Consider the following 22,519-nt stretch of genomic DNA (forward strand, 5'->3'; position numbering starts at 1 on the left):
AGTCCCTATTTGTTAGAAGTGTCGCTAGCTTCTCTGAAAGTCTCCTCCTACTGGGACCACCAGCAATCAGCTGTGATCTCTTGGGAAGCCTGGCAGTAAAGGTGGACTTAGAAGAGCAGTCTAAATCCACCTTAAGGCTGGGGCTACACGGTGATCTTGTCCACAGCACGGGCATGGGCTTCACACAGTCGTGTGAACGAGCCTTAAGTGTACGGTTTCCCTGCAGTGCTCCCAAAGGAGAAACGAAGTATTACACTGTGTCCACTGACATTGTTGGGTTGTCTGTAATGCAGGACAGGACAGGACCTCCGGTGTGAGAGATGATCTTTATAACCGTTCTCCTCTCTGGCCAAGAGATGAAAATCCAGTACAGCAAAATAAATGATCTAAACTGGAGAACCCCTTTAACCTCTTCGCAGTATATACAGCGCTGCCGGCAGGTACGGTAGTTATCACTAGCTGTCATACACAATGATAGAGCGGACTGAGTCTGTGCCCACAGCAGCGGGTATGAGCTCTGCTGCAACCTTCGGGGTCGGAGGTGACGCTGATCCTGGCATATATGCCACGGTCAATAGTGACCAGGCTTCCTACGTCCTTCCCCATGAAGCAACAGGTGCAGGGCGATATTGGGTTGCTGTGCCATCTTAGTATGCCTGTTAGGTCTGTGTGTAAGGAATCGATAGAATGAGTTTCACTTTTTGAATTGAATTCCTGAAATAAATTAACTTTTTGAAGATATTCTGATTTATTGAGATGCGCCTGTACGCTGCACTACGGAATAACTGCAGTGCTTTATGTGAGCAATGAGCTGATCACATGACCAAGTCCCCTGGCGGAATTTTTTTATTTTTTTATATGTTTAAAAATATTTTAAAATACACAACTTTTTTCCCCACTAAAAAGTAAAAAAAATAATGTCCATAACGACCTGAACAATAAAGCGATCGTGCTGTTTTTGTATTCAGTTGCATGTGAGCAGTTGTGCCCTATTATCAGACATTTCAGGCTGGAATTTCTTGACTTTCAGGGTGAGTGTTCTTAAAAAGGCGATCTACGAAACTTCATCACTGACCTATCCCGATCTATGAATATTCCTGGAAACACCCTTCAAGGCACAGGACACAATAAATGATCAAAAGAGAGCTAAAAAAATTCTTTATTGCTCTGCTGTTGTTCTGCAGTTGAGTTGATTTTGGAATGTTCTCGTAGTTATATCTCATAAACCCCACCCCATTGTACAATAAACAAGACAAACATTTAGCATTAACATTTTGGAAAAAAAATCATCTTAAGATGCAGCTTGTTCCCATTCGCAGCCCTTTATATTGAATAGTAACCTCCTGATATGTGAATTCTAAACCTCTCATCTACAAGCACTGCCTTTACAATCATTGTATGTACAACTTGTAGGAACACAAGTCAAGAGTCAAGAAATTATCTCATTTACTATATTTGAAAACCTTATTTGGGTAAAAATTGCACTTAAAGGTTCTCCACCTCTACCGATGTCCACAGATCAGCCAAGGCTTCACTTTGGCTCCATCTCTTCAACCAGAGACCAACGTTGGCTTCACCTTTTATAATAAAGACCCACCATAGCTCTTCCTTTTCAACCAAAGCCCAACCTAGACTTCACCTCTTTAGCAAAGACCCCACCTTGACTCTTTTTTTTTTTTTTCTTCAACCAAGGCATCTTGGCTCAACATTTTCAACTAAAGCACCACTTTTTCAACCAATGCCCCACCTTTGTTCTAACTTTTTAACCAGAACCCACCTTGGCTTCAACCTTTCAACCAAGGCCCCACTTTGGCTCCACCATTTCAACAAAGGCACAGTCTTGCTCAACCTTTTCAACCAAAGCCTCACTTTGGCTTCACATTTTCATCTAATGGCCCACTTTGGCTCTACCTTTTTAACCAAAGCCCTCCATTCTTTCAACACATTCCTCACATTGACTCCACCATTGTATCTAAGGCACTGTTTTGATTCCACCCTTTCATTCACCTTTTCAACCAAGACTCCACTTTGACTTTCACCTTTTCAGTCAAGGTTTAACCATGGCTCACCTTTTTTTTTAGCCAAGGCCCAACTTTGACTCTACCTATTCAATTAGGTCCCCTCTTTTGCTCCACCTTTTCAACCAAAGTCCCACCTTTAGCCAAGACCTTTTCAGTTAAGGTCCCTGCTTTGGCTCCACCTTTTCAACCATGGACCCACTATGGCACCATTTTGTAACCAACCAAGGTTCCTTTTGGGCAATAATCATATTTTCTATGCATCTACTGTAGATCTATAAAAAATTATCTCCCTTTTTAAAATGACAATACCCCATGTTGAAGCTTAGGGTCAATGCATCAGGGTGCATTGTCCATTAAGGTCACTATTTGGCCTCATCTCTTTGAAAATGTCATCAGTAGTTTTGAAGACAAGTCAACTACATACAGTTCATCTAGTAGCAACTGATCCCATGGAGGCTCTGAGCAGCCAAACATTTGTTATTTCGCCCTTGACCCTTCGAACAATGAAGGAGTGGACATTGAGTGGAAGACTATTATTCAGTGGTAAACAAAGTGACAGAGGAGTCCGAGAGCTTCAAGAGGACCCTCCAAGTATCTTGAGTTGTCAATGTCAGTGTGACAACTGCGGAGACTCTATAGCTGTCAAAATTAAACGGCTAATCTCATCCAGTTTCTTGTCCAGTTGGTCGATCCTCTTCTCCAGGTCTTGGTGTGAGGAGGTAAAGTTGCAGTCAAGGTCGGTCATGATCATCTGCATCTGGAGAACATACAGTAGGACATCACTGAAGGACACCCATGCATTTTAGTTTAAAGGACTCCATATCTAACTTGTTCTACTTACTTTGGAAATGTCGACCATAGCATTGACCTCATCCTTCAGATTTTTGTGCTTTCTCCTTCTGCGGCGGAATCTGCATAATTAAATATATACAGACATAAAAAATAAGACTAAAGGGACCAAGCGCTAATCGACTCATGCCCTCGTATAATGGTAGATGACAGTAAATGAATCGCACTAATTGATTAAAATACAACATTCTCGCATTTCCTGCACTATAAGACGCACTTCCCCCCCAAAAAAAGTAGGGAAAAAATGGCAGAGCGCCTTATGGTGCGAATACTTGTGAGCGCTTCCCTTATTAAGCACTAATTAGTACAGTAGGATCTGCAGAGGAGAATATAGGGGGTGCTGGTTTTACTCACCACTCCCTGGTCTTCTTTGGGCACCACGCTGTGCTGTGTCAGTATACAGTGTAAGGATGTAGTGTGCATAAGTGTGCAGTATGACCTGACGCTGTGCAACATCCGAACACAGCACAGCAGGAAGAGCCGCTGGATCTGTCGAGTGGCGGCACCATCTGGAGCAGGAGAGGTGAGTTTTTATTTTGTTTTTGACTGATCTGAGGTCTGATGAAGATTGGGGGGGAGCTGATCTGGGTATGATGAAAACATTTTTTTTTGTTATTTTCCTTCTCTAAAAGCTATATGTGGCTTATAATCAGGTGCGTCTTATGGTGCAGAAATACCGTACATTTACAATAATTAAAATAATAAATAATTTTAAGATGGTAATAATAATTGCAGTCACGCTCCCTAATTTGCTGAATGCAGGGCCTTCACAATAACAGCTAATGTAATCCAGAATGTGGTGACGTGAAAATGGAATACAGTGAATTATCCAGTCACCTGTACAACACTAATTGTCTTCTCCTTCGTAGACAGCTCTGTTGACCTGCATATATTATTAGTGATTGCAGAGTAAATTATCGAACTTCCAATAGCGATAGTTTCGGTACAGATACACGTTCTGCTGCTTTACTTGTGCCAAAAGAGGGATTATATAACCCCGGAGGGCGTGTCCCACAGTGATGGTGATAGATATTTCTGCAAGACTTCTTCTGTAATATGTAACAAGGAACACACATGAGGACACAGTGCAGCTCACCGCCCCCTTGCAATCACACTATAGGGTGGGGTTGCACTCTTTAGCACGAGTGCCCCCTGTGTAATACAGGACCCCGATCCGTCAGAGCTCCTCAGCTGCTTCTTGTATATCGTTCCATAAACTCACACCATATAAACAGTAGGAGAATACCAGTGTAGATAAAATACCAGTTCCACCATAGAGTCAGCGGTCAAACGTATTTTGGAACTTTCTCATCTCGTTCCTCAGTGGCTACTGAGGAAATGAGAGTTCCGAAACGCGTTTGACCATTGACTATACAGTGGAATCAGAGTTTAATCTACACTGGTACACGAGCTTACATAGACGCAGCCTAGAACTCCGAGCCGCGAGGGATTGGCGTCCTGCATTACAGAGGGCGCATGCATGAAGATTTCACAGGAGCGGATATCAAGCATTCGTACCGCAGGGCGCAGCACCGCGCTTCATGTGAACAGCGTACCCCATAGGAATGGTCTTCGAACTACAGGGCGCAGCTCTCCAGCGCGATCACAGGGGCGGTGTACCCCATAGGAATGGTCTTCGAACTACAGGGCGCAGCTCTCCAGCGCGATCACAGGGGCGGTGTACCCCATAGGAATGGTCTTCGAACTACAGGGCGCAGCTCTACAGTGCGATCACAGGGGCGGTGTACCCCATAGAAATGGTCTTCGAACCACAGGGCGCAGCTCTACAGTGCGATCACAGGGGCGGTGTACCCCATAGGAATGGTCTTCGAACCACAGGGCGCAGCTCTACAGTGCGATCACAGGGACGGTGTACCCCATAGGAATGGTCTTCGAACCACAGGGCGCAGCTCTACAGTGCGATCACAGGGGCGGTGTACCCCATAGGAATGGTCTTCGAACTACAGGGCGCAGCTCTACAGTGCGATCACAGGGGCGGTGTACCCCATAGGAATGGTCTTCGAACCACAGGGCGCAGCTCTACAGTGCGATCACAGGGGCGGTGTACCCCATAGGAATGGTCTTCGAACTACAGGGCGCAGCTCTACAGTGCGATCACAGGGGCGGTGTACCCCATAGGAATGGTCTTCGAACTACAGGGCGCAGCTCTACAGTGCGATCACAGGGGCGGTGTACCCCATAGGAATCGTCTTCGAACTACAGGGCGCAGCTCTACAGTGCGATCACAGGGGCGGTGTACCCCATAGGAATGGTCTTTGAACTACAGGGCGCAGCTCTACAGTGCGATCACAGGGGCGGTGTACCCCATAGGAATGGTCTTCGAACTACAGGGCGCAGCTCTACAGTGTGATCACAGGGGCGGTGTACCCCATAGAAATGGTCTTCGAACCACAGGGCGCAGCTCTACAGTGCGATCACAGGGGCGGTGTACCCCATAGGAATGGTCTTCGAACTACAGGGCGCAGCTCTACAGTGCGATCACAGGGGCGGTGTACCCCATAGGAATGGTCTTGGAACTACAGTGCGCAGCTCTACAGTGCGATCACAGGGGCGGTGTACCCCATAGGAATGGTCTTCGAACCACAGGGCGCAGCTCTACAGTGCGATCACAGGGGCGGTGTACCCCATAGGAATGGTCCTCGAACCACAGGGCGCAGCTCTACAGTGCGATCACAGGGGCGGTGAGACGCTCTATGCAGCGCTGTATCCTCGTGTATTACTTGTCACATATTACGAAAGAAGTACTGCAGAAATATCCATCACCATCGCTGTGGGACCCGCCTTCCGGGGTTATATAATCCCTTTTTAGGCACAATACAGTGTAAGTAAAGCAGGCGCTCGTGTGTCAGAACTATCGACAATCGGAAGTACGGGAATTTACTCGGAGTCTACACCGGCAATCACCAATAATTTGTGCGTGGTGACAGAGTTAGGGCGAGTTCACGTCACCGTTTTATTTTCCGTTCTTTTGTTCCGTCGGAAGAACAGAAAAATAAAGAAGAAAAAACTGATTCTGTAAAAAAACTAATTCTGTAAATCAGTTATGCACATTCGGAATCTGTTTGAGCCATTTCTATCTGAGATCCGTTTTTTAGACGGAAAAAAAAAAGTACTGCATGCAGGGCTTAATTCTCAGACGGAAAAGTGCGTAATGGATGCTTAGGATCTGTTTTTTTGTTTAGGATCCGTTTTTTACAGAATCCATTATTTCTATTCTTCTTAAGGATCAGAAGAACAGAAAATGAAACTGTGATGTGAACCCGACACCTTATCTACGAAGGGGAGGACGATTACAGTTGCACATGTGACTGGATAATTCACTGTATTCCATTTTCACGTCACCATTAGCCACATTCTGGATTACATCAGCTGTTATTGTGATTGCCCTGCGTTCGGCTAATTAGGGAGCGTGACTGCAATGATTATTACCATTTCAATGATTGTATTTTCATGAATTAGTGCTATTCGTTTATGGTCATCTACTGTTACGCGAGCGGCATTAAAGTTGATTAACGCTGCGACGACGTCATGGTGAAATTCTTGATTGGTGATTGGAGGCTCCCACTAATGGCTGAAACAAAGGGGCAGAAGTTCTCCGCTGATAACAGCGCTCCTTCGGTTGCGATTGGCTATGCTGATGGGCTCTATTTGGGCTGGTAGGGTTAGTTGATCCATAGAAAGCAGAGCAGTCGTCACCCCCTTCCCCCAAGGAAAGCCGATCGCAGCTGTAGGTACGCAAGGTTTCCACCCACAGCCTTCACCATAATTTATAACCTCAAAAGTTAGAGGTTTCTACGTTTTTAACAAGTTCCGAAACACGGACTGCTAGGTCGTTCATCAGTGAGGGAGGAAGTAGCTAGCTTCTTTACCTATTTGGGTTTCGATACCAATATAGGATTATTAAACTTTTTGCACGTCAGAAGTTTTGATGTCTTGGGTCCAGGTGCAGAGACCTCTGCTGAAGCGTTCCTCCACCTGCTGCGCCCCCTTTCAGTTGTCTTTGGTTTTGGGGACACTAGATGAGGAGAGCCGAGCATGTGGTGTGCAGACTCGTATACTCCCCGTGGATCCATACACCGCTAACTCTGCCTCCTCGAAGAAAGCCGAACAGAGGGGCCCAGTGCTCACCTGGTGGGGGTCTCCGCACACACGCCCCCAGTGATGAAAACTTCTGAGCTATCGCTATGACAGGTCAACGTTTTCATGAAACAACAGGAACGGTTTGACAATCCAAACTTCATTCCTATTGGAACCCAAGTAGGCTAAGAAGCCGCTACTTTCGGAAGTCACTATCCGGGTTTTCTCCCGGTAATCGACTGCCGGGGAGACCTGAGAGAGTGACGGGGGGCAGACACTTCCTGGATGACGGTGGTCGCTGCCGGACAGCTACTTCCTGTCCCAAAGGTATGACCAGCGGGCGATGTAGATTACTGGAAGGGATTGTGTTCTCCTCAAGGGGTTCCCTTCTGAGGAGATTGCCCCCCGTCATGTGTGATGTGGGGGAATAACCGAAACATGTTTGTGAGGTTGGACGTACATGTGAATAGCTGCCAGCAGCTCCCGCTGGTGCAGGCGGATCTTGGCCATGTCCCCCTGCTTAGTGTGTCTGTGGAGCAGCCAGGCCTCTCCCAGGACGTTGGCCGCGGCACCTTTAATCTAAAAGACAAAACGAACAAAACACGTGATCAGAAAGAAAAAAAAAACATAAAGAATGCGCCTCATTATAGCAGGAAGGAAAATAATGGCGTCCCTCCACCATGCTTTTCCTACCTGATACCCAGATGGCACGACCATCTCAACTGAGGCAGGTAAATCTATTACAGGAGCCCTTCCTGACAACTACTAGGAGGAGCTCACAGCAAACATTGTGATCACTAGAGAAAGCTCTGGTTATACTGTGTGACCACTAGAGGGAGCTCTGGTTATACTGTGTGACCACTAGAGGGAGCTCTTGTCATACTGTATGACCACAAGGGGGAGCTCACAGCAAACACTGCCCGATCCCCTGAAGACGCCAAGAGAGCTTGGCGAAACATGTCGGGGGGCAGAGTGTGTTGAATGTTATTTTAGGCAGTGAGTGCGATGCCAAGCAGTAGGAGTATTACATAGTAGTTACTATTAGCACACTGGGAAAAAGCCCGTAGCTCAGCGAGCGCGTTGTGGAAAAACAGTGCGCAGATACCAACTAGAAATTAGGGAACATGCCCGTTTCTAGAAGAGTACACTGTGCCAATAACAGTGCACCTGTAATAACGGCGAATTAATGCTGCATTGAGACAGCAGGAACTAGCTAAGAGAACCTAAAGGGCCCCCCAGTGGTCAATAAGCATATTATCTTAGGATACAATATAAGATACATTGTAATAGGGCAGGCACCACTGATAGTTTTAATGTGTGAGTTCAAGGCATCTATTTTAAACGTATGAAATAAACGTTAAATTTTATATGTAAATAACCAATACATTTAGTAGCACGTATAAACCAAGAGACAATTGTGGTCTTATTGACCAAATGAAAATATTTCCACAGCAAACCTCGACACAACTAGGGGGGAGCTCCTGGCATATTACGTGATCAATAGGAGAAGCTCCTAGCATACTTTGTGTCCACTAGGTGGCGCTCACCGCATACTAATTGTCATTAAATTCATGTAACTTTATTACTATTTGAAGCAAAGCTGTGGATTTGGAGCTTTATTTCAGATCTCCAACCTCCATTACTATAAAAAATCTATTTCGTTTGAAAATATCTCTACAGTCGTGGCCAAAAGTTTTGAGAATGACACAAATATTAGTTTTCACAAAGTTTGCTGCTAAACTGCTTTTAGATCTTTGTTTCAGTTGTTTCTGTGATGTAGTGAAATATAATTACACGCACTTCATACGTTTCAAAGGCTTTTATCGACAATTACATGACATTGATGCAAAGAGTCAGTATTTGCAGTGTTGGCCCTTCTTTTTCAGGACCTCTGCAATCCGACTGGGCATGCTCTCAATCACCTTCTGGGCCAATTCCTGACTGATAGCAACCCATTCTTTCATCATCACTTCTTGGAGTTTGTCAGAATTAGTGGGTTTTTGTTTGTCCACCCGCCTCTTGAGGATTGACCACAAGTTCTCAATGGGATTAAGATCTGGGGAGTTTCCAGGCCATGGACCCAAAATGTCAACGTTTTGGTCCCCGAGCCACTTAGTTATCACTTTTGCCTTATGGCACGGTGCTCCATCGTGCTGGAAAATGCATTGTTCTTCACCAAACTGTTGTTGGATTGTTGGAAGAAGTTGCTGTTGGAGGGGGTTTTGGTGCCATTCTTTATTCATGGCTGTGTTTTTGGGCCAAATTGTGAGTGAGCCCACTCCCTTGGATGAGAAGCAACCCCACATATGAATGGTCTCAGGATGCTTTACTGTTGGCATGACACAGGACTGATGGTAGCGCTCACCTTTTCTTCTCCGGACAAGCCTTTTTCCAGATGCCCCAAACAATCGGAAAGAGGCTTCATCGGAGAATATGACTTTGCCCCAGTCCTCAGCAGTCCATTCCCCATACTTTCTGCAGAAGATCAATCTGTCCCTGATGTTTTTTTTGGAGAGAAGTGGCTTCTTTGCTGCCCTTCTTGACACCAGGCCATCTTCCAAAAGTCTTGGCCTCACTGTGCATGCAGATGCGCTCACACCTGCCTGCTGCCATTCCTGAGCAAGCTCTGCACTGGTGGCACTCCGATCCCGCAGCTGAATCCTCTTTAGGAGACGATCCTGGCGCTTGCTGGACTTTCTTGGACGCCCTGAAGCCGCCTTAACAAGAATTGAACCTCTTTCCTTGAAGTTCTTGATGATCTGATAAATTGTTGATTGAGGTGCAATCTTAGTAGCCACAATATCCTTGCCTGTGAAGCCATTTTTATGCAACGCAATGAAGGCTGCACGCGTTTCTTTGCAGGTCACCATGGTTAACAATGGAAGAACAATGATTTCAAGCACCACCCTCATTTTAACATGTCAAGTCTGCCATTTTAACCCAATCAGCCTGACATAATGATCTCCAGCCTTGTGCTCGTCAACATTCTCACCTGAGTTAACAAGACGATTACTGAAATGATCTCAGCAGGTCCTTTAATGACAGCAATGAAATGCAGTGGAAAGGTTTTTTTGGGATTAAGTTAATTTTCATGGCAAAGAAGGACTATGCAATTCATCTGATCACTCTTCATAACATTCTGGAGTATATGCAAATTGCTATTATAAAAACTTAAGCAGCAACTTTTCCAATTTCCAATATTTATGTAATTCTCAAAACTTTTGGCCACGACTGTACACCGCCCTCCTGGCCTTGACTGACAGCTTCACTGTCCTACAATGTTACTGTGTGCGGCTGCAAAATCTCGTGGGTGCACTGTGCAGTACCAGTATGGCACCTGCGCAGTACTCTCCCTTCAGTCGGTAAAGTCCTCATTGAGTTAATGCAGGGTTGTTAGGACTCTGTACTGTGTACTCTGAGGACTCTGCTCTGCCCAGGGCAGGGTGACTGGAGCTAGGGGTGGGCGATATAGGCGATATGCGATATAAATTTGTGCCACGATATGGATTTTGCGCAAATCGCCGGACCGGGATATGATCGCGCTCTCGGCGCGCACCATGGTTTCCTGAGCCGACACAGTGGAGAAGGAGGGAGCCCCTCCCTCCCCACTGCGCGCGGCTGCCGCTGGCCACTAAGAACAGAGTAGGAGGAGGAGGAGGGGAGGGACTGTGGCCACTGCGCCACCAATGAATGCCTGAATACCAATGTGCTGGCCATATCCCGGCCCCTATGACTGCATGCTGTGATCCTCGCGATTAACCCCTCAGTTGAGGGGTTAATTGTGCGGATCACAGCGTCCTGTCAGAGGTCGGGTGCCGGGAATGTTCTTCAGTCTCTGCAGTGGGCAGTTCCGATCGGTGGGCAGTGGGCAGTTCCGATCGGAGTCCCAGCAGTGTAATTCTGGGGCTCCGATCAGTTACCATGGCAGCCAAGACGCTACTGAAGTCCTGGCTGCCATGGTATGTTAGTGAGCAGCATTATACTCACGTGCGCCGTGGCCGCCGGTCGCTCCTTCTTCTGTCTGTGCGGCGCATTGCTAATGCTTACAGCATTAGCAATGCGACGCACAGACCTATGAGAAGAAGGAGCGCACGGCGGCCACGGCGCACGTGAGTATAATGCTGATCACTAACATACCATTGCAACCAGGACTTCAGTAGCGTCCTGGCTGCCATGGTAACCGATCGGAGCCCCAGCATTACACTGCTGGGACTCCGATCGGAACTGCCCACCCATCGGAACTGCCCACTGCCACCAATGATGGGGGGGGGGGAGAGGGGGACCCTGTGGCCACTGCCACCAATGATAAATACTGGGGAGCGATGGGGGGTGGGTTTGGGTTACCAGAGGGGGCTGATAAGAGGGAGAGGCTGGGGGGCGGATCAGGGGCTGGGGGGCTGATCAGAGTCTGGGGGGCACATGAGAGGCTGGCTGCCATGGTCGGCTCCCTGCTGTTGTGTGCACAAAGCACAGGGCAGCAGGGAGAGTGTAAAGTCCTATTCACCCTAATAGAGCTCTATCAGGGTGAATATGACAAGGGTTCTAGCCCTTAAGGAGGCTAATAGTTATTAACTAAAAAGTAAAAAAATAAAAAGTTTAAACACCCCCCCCCCAAATATAGAAAACAATATATTGCGATATATATCGCATATCGCACATGCTTAAAATTATATCGCAATATAGATTTTAGGCCATATCGCCCACCCCTAACTGGAGCGCATGCGCCAGCCTGGGACCACAGGGAGCATGCGCAAGAGTTTTCTGCTGCGTACAGCAACTTTACAGATCACTTAAACTGTCCGTCAAGGCCAAGGGGGTGGCATGAAGTACATTGGGCAGCATTCACTCAGGAGAGCTGAGCACTTGCCAAGTTGGGGACACTTGCCAGCTCATTTGCATGAAGAACAAAACTTCTCTTTCTTCTCAATAATAAGGCAGTCAGAGGCCACAATTATGGTTTTCTACATCTTTAAGCACCCTACCCTGGGATGTTCATAGTCTATACTTACCCATAACCACCCGAGACCAGAATAGATATTGGAGAGGCCACCAGAGACATCTAAACCCCCCTCTAGACCACCAGGAGTATTAGAGGTATACAATCACTAACCTCTAAACCACCCGGTGTACAAGTGTGGAATGTGTAGAAGGAGGGGGTATGAAGGGCATTTTTCTATGTCTGTCCCGGCATCAGCGGAATTAGGACCCCCTCACCCCACCCTTACAAACCCCACGTCTCCCTTGGAAATGAGCGGACCTTACAAGGCCATCTATTGTATTTTTATGGGGAATGATCTTTACAAGTGTAATCTGGGTCATCGCTAACGAGGGCCTTTCAAAAGTCACGTTCTCATAAGGTCAGATCTGGAAGACGTCCACTGGCTGGTAAATATTGATGCCCCCGATTCTCTCCATGGTTAATCTAACTTCGAAACGGTTCGTAAACGTCTTTTTCCTGCCTGGAAATCTTAATTGCTTCCTCTGAGGAAGCTCAAGTCTTCTGACCCAGCTATAATAAGAAACTGAAGGTCACGCCCTCCACGTCACCCTCCCTGTATTGTGTGACTACTAAAGGCACCTTTGGGACCTCGGTAGATTTGGAGATGGATAAAAAGCCTCCACCGCCTGTAATAATAGACCGGCGAGATCGTTATCAGAAGGTCACAATACCTGCGGCCGCTCGGGGGCCCTGTTACTCGAGTTTCCTTAACTAGTGTATTTTGTGGGAACTTTGCTGTACCCAGCAGTGGAACATACATTGGAGGGTAGGGGCCCGGTTACATAGGAGCATTCGTTGGATGGTAGGTGCCCGGTTACATAAGAGCATACGTTGGAGGGTAGGTGCCCGGTTACATAGGAGCATACGTTGGAGGGTAGGTGCCCGGTTACATAGGAGCATACGTTGGGGGGTAGGTGCCCGGTTACATACTGTAGGAGCATATGTTGGAGGGTAGGTGCCCGGTTACATAGGAGCATATGTTGGAGGGTAGGCGCCCGGTTACATAGGAGCATACGTTGGGGTGTAGGTGCCCGGTTACACAGGACCATACGTTGGCAGGTAGGTGCCCGGTTACATAGGAGCACACTTTGGCAGGTAGGTGCCCAGTTACATAGGAGTATACTTTGGGGGGTAGGTGCCAGCTTACATAGGAGCATACGTTGGAGGGTAGGCTCTCGGTTACATAGGAACATACCTTGGGGGGTAGGTGCCCGGTTACGTGCAGTGTTTTACTGAAATGACGGATACTCAGAGTTTGGCCTACATCTTACGATGCCCACTGGCCCAATGTTGTGACTGCAAGAGCTCAGAAGATGCCTGTGCCGTACATGTCCAGATGGGAGGACACATAAGTCAATGGTGCACTGTATGACACTATTGATCTGGACACTGTATGACACTATTGATCTGGACACTGTATGGTACTATTGATCTGGGCACTGTATGGTACTATGGATCTGGACACTGTATGATACTACTGATCTGGGCACTGTATGGTACTATTGATCTGGGCACTGTATGGTACTATTGATCTGGACAGTGTATGGTACTATTGATCTGGGCACTGTATGACACTATTGATCTGGGCACTGTATGACACTATTGATCTGGGCACTGTATGACACTATTGATCTGGACACTGTATGGTACTATTGATCTGGGCACTGTATGGTACTATGGATCTGGACACTGTATGATACTACTGATCTGGGCACTGTATGGTACTATTGATCTGGGCACTGTATGGTACTATTGATCTGGGCACTGTATGGTACTATTAATCTGGGCACTATATGGTACTATTGATCTGGACACTGTATGACACTATTGATCTGGACACTGTATGGTACTATTGATCTGGGCACTGTATGGTACTATTAATCTGGGCACTATATGGTACTATTGATCTGGGCACTGTATGACACTATTGATCTGGGCACTGTATGGTACTACTGATCTGGGCACTGTATGGTACTATTGATCTGGGCACTGTATGACACTATTGATCTGGGCACTGTATGGTACTATTGATCTGGGCACTGTATGGTACTATTGATCTGGACAGTGTATGGTACTATTGATCTGGGCACTGTATGACACTATTGATCTGGGCACTGTATGGTACTATTGATCTGGACAGTGTATGGTACTATTGATCTGGGCACTGTATGGTACTATTGATCTGGACAGTGTATGGTACTATTGATCTGGGCACTGTATGGTACTATTAATCTGGGCACTATATGGTACTATTGATCTGGGCACTGTATGACACTATTGATCTGGGCACTGTATGGTACTACTGATCTGGGCACTGTATGGTACTATTGATCTGGGCACTGTATGACACTATTGATCTGGGCACTGTATGGTACTATTGATCTGGGCACTGTATGGTACTATTGATCTGGACAGTGTATGGTACTATTGATCTGGGCACTGTATGACACTATTGATCTGGGCACTGTATGGTACTATTGATCTGGACAGTGTATGGTACTATTGATCTGGGCACTGTATGGTACTATTGATCTGGACAGTGTATGGTACTATTGATCTGGGCACTGTATGGTACTATTGATCTGGACACTGTATGGTACTATTGATCTGGGCACTGTATGATACTATTAATCTGGACACTGTATGGTACTATTAATCTGGGCACTATATGGTACTATTGATCTGGGCACTGTATGACACTATTGATCTGGGCACTGTATGGTACTATTGATCTGGGCACTGTATGGTACTATTGATCTGGGCACTGTATGGTACTATTGATCTGGACAGTGTATGACACTATTGATCTGGACACTGTATGGTACTATTGATCTGGACACTGTATGGTACTATAGATCTGGGCACTGTATGGTACTATTGATCTGGACACTGTATGACACTATAGATCTGGGCACTGTATGACACTATTGATCTGGGCACTGTATGACACTATTGATCTGGACACTGTATGACACTATAGATCTGGGCACTGTATGGTACTATTGATCTGGACACTGTATGACACTATTGATCTGGGCACTGCATGGTACTATTGATCTGGACACTGTATGACACTATAGATCTGGGCACTGTATGGTACTATTGATCTGGACACTGTATGACACTATTGATCTGGACACTGTATGGTACTATTGATCTGGACACTGTATGGTATTATTGATCTGGACACTGTATGGTACTATTGATCTGGGCACTGTATGACACTATTGATCTGGGCACTGTATGACACTATTGATCTGGGCACTGTATGGCACTATAGATCTGGGCACTGTATGGTACTATTGATCTGGGCACTCTATGGTACTATTGATCTGGGCACTCTATGGTACTATTGATCTGGGCACTGTATGACACTATAGATCTGGGCACTGCATGGTACTATTGATCTGGGCACTCTATGGTACTATTGATCTGGGCACTCTATGGTACTATTGATCTGGGCACTCTATGGTACTATTGATCTGGGCACTGTATGACACTATAGATCTGGGCACTGTATGACACTATAGATCTGGGCACTGTATGGTACTATTGATTTGGATACTGTACGGTGTGGTGTATCTGGATACTGTACGGCAGTATTAACTTGGACACTGTATGACACTATTGATCTTAACGATGTATGGCACTATTAATCTGGACACTGTATGGTTCTATGTCTCTGGGCTGCCTATGGACAATATTAGAATTTTATCTCACTGTAAGGGTCCATTCACACGTCCGTAAGTGTTTTGCGGATCCGCAAATTGCGGATCCGCAAAACACGGACACCTGCAATGTGCGATCCGCAATTTGCGGATCCGCACATCACAGACACTATAATAGAAAATACCTTTTCTGGTCCGCAATTGCGGACAAGAATAGGACATGTTCTATTTTTTCCAGGAACGAAATTGCGGATCCCGAAAAAACGGATGCGGATCCCGAAAAAACGGATGCGGATCCAGGAAATGTGGATTTGCATCCATTCCAGCCCCATTGAAAGTGAATGGGTCCACAAATTGCGGAACGAATGCGGACCCAAATTACGGACGTGTGAATGGACCGTTAGGCTTCATGCACGCGACCGTATTTTCGGTCTGCATCCAACCCACTTTTTTTGTAGATCGGATGTGGACCCATCAATTTCAATGGGGCCCCACAAAAGATACAGACAGCACACAACTTGCCTGTTGCGCCAGCCTGCAAAAAAATAGAACATGTCCTATTTCTAGGACATTTCTACGGGAGTAAAAATGGCAGCATGTACACGGCCGGAATCTGTGTTTTGTGGATCCGCGGTTTGTGGACTGCAAAATATGTATATACACTGCTATGTGTAGCGGCATTTACTGTCAGGGTGTGGTTGGGGCAGCAATAAAGGGTCCGGCTGTATTTCACATGATTCTTGATCCCATCGGTGTCACTGGAAAAGATTCTGCATTGCTGGCAGCTGTGTGCATGTGGTACGTAGGAGCGGTTGTATCACAGGATACCGCCACTTACTGCAAGAGCTCATTTTCCGCTCCCATGATGCTCTGCGGCCCTATTCACCAAGCAGGTAGAATGAGCTCAAGAAGCTGCTGGCAGATGAGGGAACTATTGTGTTCAGTGAGGTGCTTCACAGGCTGGTGGCTCCTGCTGGTCCCAGAGCCGGATACAATCTCTGCTTGCTGTGCTGTGCCAACCGTTGCTATGATGGCGAAGAGCAAAATTTAGGAAAAAGTGGCTGGAATAAGATTTATAAGAGCTGCCATCAATGGTGCATGTACCCTTTGCAACTATATGCCAGAGAGGAAACATAAACAGATTGTTTCCATTCAATGACAGCAAGCAAAGATATTTAGAATGATGAGAAATTGTAACAAAAAGCCTTTTAGGAAGTTGCAGATCTTAATGATTAAGAAGAGAACGGGAAAATCCTTTAAGAAGAAGGTTCCTTCATAGAGTGTATAACTGCTTGGATAGTTCGAAATATCTTCTTAAAGGGATTATTCTCATCTCAGACGCTTTTTTGTACCTGTAGGAAGGGGGCGATCAGGAGAAGGAAAACAGCCGATTTCTTCCAAAAAGCAGCTCCAGAGTTCTACATAAATTGCAATGGAGCTGAGCTGCAGTACCAGAGTCCACCTATAGATAGGTGTGGCGCTGCTTAGGAAGAAAGCAGCCATGTTTTTCTAATCCTAAACTACCCATTTGGGCCGAAGATGCCAATGGGCCCAGTAGCAATATGTAAACTAGCCGTATAAAGACGGGACTGCGATCTGTGGAGCCCAGCAATCTATGGTAGGGACCCGCCTGGAGTCAATGTAGTGATCTACACAGGAAAGCAGAAAACCATCGGGGTCCTATGTAAATCTGTATGATTGAGAGCACTTACCTGCTTCATATAGTGGATATCCATCATGAAGTTATGTACGTGCTTCTCTGCCTTAGTAAATTCCAGTTTCTGAGCAGCTACAGCAACGATCAGAGCCGTACACCCGACCCCCTGGAACAGAGGCACAAAGTGAGACCCCACACCGAATCCAACATGTAGACTACAGGGGCCCGTATACTGCTCGGGGACCGCTGGCCAGGAAACGCTTCATGTACATGGACCTAAAGCAGAGCTGACGTCCAGGAGTCTGAAGGAACCCAGACACAAACCCGAGCAGGCGGACATATTAGTGTCACCAGATTACGAAGGAGCAGGAAATGAGGCCAAATAGGAACCGGAGTATAATACAGAGCGAAATTATAACGCCGAAGCTTCCATTCTAAGCCAACCCCAGATCTTCTTCTTACCATAACTCCGGTGACGAGACAAACCATCTTCCCACAAATAGTATCAGGCACCATATCCCCATAACCAATGGTTAAGAAGGTGATAGGAATCAACCACATAGAACTCGTCAGATTAGCCGTCCCTTGAGTATCTCTGGGGGGAAAAAAGTAGATATAAATATATTCATACCGCCTACTGATGTATATAATAATCTTTATATGCTATAATACTGCCCCAATGTATAACAGTATAACTACTATAATACTGCTCCTATGTACAGGAATATAACTACTATAATACTGCTCCTATGTACAAGAATATAACTACTATAATACTGCTCCTATGTACAAGAATATAACTACTATAATACTGCTCCTATGTACAGGAATATAACTACTATAATACTGCCTCCTATGTACAGGAATATAACTACTATAATACTGCCTCCTATGTACAAGAATATAACTACTATAATACTGCTTCTATGTACAAGAATATAACTACTATAATACTGCCTCCTGTGTACAAGAATATAACTACTATAATACTGCTCCTATGTACAAGAATATAACTACTATAATACTGCTCCTATGTACAAGAATATAACTACTATAATACTGCTCCTATGTACAAGAATATAACTACTATAATACTGCTCCTATGTACAAGAATATAACTACTATAATACTGTCTCCTATGTACAAGAATATAACTACTATAATACTGCCTCCTATGTACAAGAATATAACTGCTATAATACTGCTCCTATGTACAAGAATATAACTACTATAATACTGCTCCTATGTACAAGAATATAACTACTATAATACTGCCTCCTATGTACAAGAATATAACTACTATAATACTGCTCCTATGTACAAGACTATAACTACTATAATACTGCCTCCTGTGTACAAGAATATAACTACTATAATACTGCTCCTATGTACAAGAATATAACTACTATAATACTGCTCCTATGTACAAGAATATAACTACTATAATACTGCTCCTATGTACAAGAATATAACTACTATAATACTGCTCCTATGTACAAGAATATAACTACTATAATACTGCTCCTAGGTACAAGAATATAACTACTATAATACTGCTCCTATATACAAGAATATAACTACTATAATACCACCTCCTATGTACAAGAATATAACTACTATAATACTGCTCCTATGTACAAGAATATAACTACTATAATACTGCTCCTATGTACAAGAATATAACTACTATAATACTGCTCCTAGGTACAAGAATATAACTACTATAATACCAGCTCCTATATACAAGAATATAACTACTATAATACCACCTCCTATGTACAAGAATATAACTACTATAATACTGCTCCTATGTACAAGAATATAACTACTATAATACTGCTCCTATGTACAAGAATATAACTACTATAATACTGCTTCTATGTACAAGAATATAACTACTATAATACTGCTCCTATGTACAAGAATATAACTACTATAATACTGCTCCTATGTACAAGAATATAACTACTATAATACTGCTCCTATGTACAAGAATATAACTACTATAATACTGCTCCTAGGTACAAGAATATAACTACTATAATACTGCTCCTATATACAAGAATATAACTACTATAATACTGCTCCTATGTACAAGAATATAACTACTATAATACTGCTCCTATGTACAAGAATATAACTACTATAATACTGCTCCTATGTACAAGAATATAACTACTATAATACTGCTCCTAGGTACAAGAATATAACTACTATAATACTGCTCCTATATACAAGAATATAACTACTATAATACCACCTCCTATGTACAAGAATATAACTACTATAATACTGCTCCTATGTACAAGAATATAACTACTATAATACTGCTCCTATGTACAAGAATATAACTACTATAATACTGCTTCTATGTACAAGAATATAACTACTATAATACTGCTCCTATGTACAATAATATAACTACTATAATACTGCCCCTATGTACAAGAATATAACTACTATAATACTGCCCCTATGTACAAGAATATAACTACTATAATACTGCACCTATGTACAAGAATATAACTACTATAATACTGCTCCTATGTACAAGAATATAACTACTATAATACTGCTCCTATGTACAGGAATATAACTACTATAATACTGCTCCTATGTACAAGAATATAACTACTATAATACTGCTCCTATGTACAAGAATATAACTACTATAATACTGCTCCTATGTACAAGAATATAACTACTATAATACTGCTCCTATGTACAAGAATATAACTACTATAATACTGCTCCTATGTACAAGAATATAACTACTATAATACTGCTCCTATGTACAAGAATATAACTAATATAATACTGCCTCCTATGTACAAGAATATAACTACTATAATACTGCCCCTATGTACAAGAATATAACTACTATAATACTGCTCCTATGTACAAGAATATAACTACTATAATACTGCTCCTATGTACAAGAATATAACTACTATAATACTGCTCCTATGTACAATAATATAACTACTATAATACTGCTCCTATGTACAAGAATATAACTACTATAATACTGCCCCTCTGTACAAGAATATAACTACTATAATACTGCTTCTATGTACAAGAATATAACTACTATAATACTGCTCCTATGTACAAGTATATAACTACTATAATACTGCTCCTATGTACAAGAATATAACTACTATAATACTGCCTCCTATGTACAAGAATATAACTACTATAATACTGCTCCTATGTACAAGAATATAACTGCTATAATACTGCCTCCTATGTACAGGAATATAACTACTATAATACTGCCTCCTATGTACAAGAATATAACTACTATAATACTGCTCCTATGTACAAGAATATAACTACTATAATACTGCTCCTATGTACAAGAATATAACTACTATAATACTGCTCCTATGTACAATAATATAACTACTATAATACTGCCTCCTATGTACAAGAATATAACTACTATAATACTGCTCCTATGTACAAGAATATTACTACTATAATACTGCTTCCTATGTACAAGAATATAACTACTATAATACTGCTCCTATGTACAAGAATATAACTACTATAATACTGCTCCTATGTACAAGAATATAACTACTATAATACTGCTCCTATGTACAAGAATATAACTACTATAATACTGCTCCTATGTACAAGAATATAACTACTATAATACTGCCTCCTATGTACAAGAATATAACTACTATAATACTGCCCCTATGTACAAGAATATAATTACTATAATACTGCACATTACTGTAATACATAGCACTGTCCACTGTGTATCCAGGTGGTATAGCTGAACCCACTAGGAATCCTGGGCCACACGGCTTATTTCTGTAAGTTGCCCTTTATGGGGTGTCATTAGTCGCCCTCTCACCTTTCGCACACAGACAGAACCCAAGAAGCAACCACCCACAGGCTGATGGTCAGGATGAGCAGGACTCGGCCCGGGCAGGTGTTCATCAGGATCTTAATGACAAACTGGTACTGGAACTTGATCTTGTTTAGGGCCCCGATGCTGCGGTAGGAGGCGTTCGCCAGCACCTTGCTATGGAGCAGCACAGTCCGGGGCAGCAGATAAACTCGTAAGAACATCAGGATGGACAAGAATATGTCGGCCTGTGACAGGAAAATCAGGGACTGTTTCTCCGAGTTCGGTACCTCCATTTCATTGCACCGTTGCGCATAGGGGAATGGATGGATGGCGCAGACCATAATCTCCAGAAGAATCCACACCATCTTCTTAGTATTCACAGCAATGCGCCAGTGCACCAAGGAATTATCCGTCATGAAGAGCTGCGAGGAAGACAACATAAAGTATTAGATCATGTCTCATCATGTCGCGGAACCTGAAATACGAGATGAAGTGACAAACTTATCTACATTTCTATAAACAAAATCGTGATGTTTACCCCCTGCCTCAAAAATGCCCCAAAATTGACACTTTTAGGAGGGGTTTGCATACGCTCCACCCTTTTTCTGTGGCAATTTCCAGGATTGTAATCTCCTGAGCTCCCTCTAGTGGTGGTTGTATATATCTGTATGTAGTAATGTCCTGAGCTCCCTCTAGTGGTGGCTGTATATATCTGTATGTAGTAATCTCCTGAGCTCCTTCTAGTGGTGGTTATATACATCTGTATGTAGTAATATCCTGAGCTCCCTCTAGTGGTGGCTGTATATATCTGTATGTAGTAATGTCCTGAGCTACCTCTAGTGGTGACTGTATATATCTGTATGTAGTAATCTCCTGAGCTCCCTCTAGTGGTGGTTGTATATATCTGTATGTAGTAATCTCCTGAGCTCCCTCTAGTGGTGACTGTATATATCTGTGTATAGTAATCTCCTGAGCTCCCTCTAGTGGTACTGTATATATCTGTATGTAGTAATCTCCTGAGCTCCCTCTAGTGGTGGCTGTATATATCTGTATGTACTAATCTCCTGAGCTCCCTCTAGTGGTAGCTGTATATATCTGTATGTAGTAATCTCCTGAGCTCCCTCTAGTGGTAACTGTATATATCTGTATGTAGTAATCTCCTGAGCTCCCTCTAGTGGTGGCTGTATATATCTGTATGTAGTAATCTCCTGAGCTCCCTCTAGTGGTGGCTGTATATATCTGTATGTAGTAATCTCCTGAGCTCCCTCTAGTGGTGGCTGTATATATCTGTATGTAGTAATCTCCTGAGCTCCCTCTAGTGGTCGCTGTATATATCTGTATGTAGTAATCTCCTGAGCTCCC

The 22,519-nt window shown here is 43.9% G+C and overlaps 1 protein-coding gene across 1 annotated transcript in view; it reads right to left on the reverse strand.

The window, feature by feature from the left end:
* Positions 1-1,141: 1,141 nt before the first annotated feature.
* Positions 1,142-22,519, reverse strand: part of KCNN4 (potassium calcium-activated channel subfamily N member 4) — a 52,696-nt gene continuing 31,318 nt past the window's right edge. The window contains exons 3-9 of the mRNA XM_040420367.1: positions 21,161-21,579; positions 17,755-17,887; positions 17,348-17,458; positions 7,429-7,547; positions 2,863-2,932; positions 1,901-2,778; positions 1,142-1,789 (exon numbers count right to left, since the gene is read on the reverse strand). Of these exons, the coding sequence (XP_040276301.1) occupies positions 2,632-2,778; positions 2,863-2,932; positions 7,429-7,547; positions 17,348-17,458; positions 17,755-17,887; positions 21,161-21,579 (999 nt within the window). The 3' untranslated portion in view covers positions 1,142-1,789; positions 1,901-2,631. The remainder of the gene's footprint in view (positions 1,790-1,900; positions 2,779-2,862; positions 2,933-7,428; positions 7,548-17,347; positions 17,459-17,754; positions 17,888-21,160; positions 21,580-22,519) is intronic.

This window comes from Bufo bufo, chromosome 1 (assembly GCF_905171765.1).
Source record: "Bufo bufo chromosome 1, aBufBuf1.1, whole genome shotgun sequence".
NCBI lineage: Eukaryota > Metazoa > Chordata > Amphibia > Anura > Bufonidae > Bufo > Bufo bufo.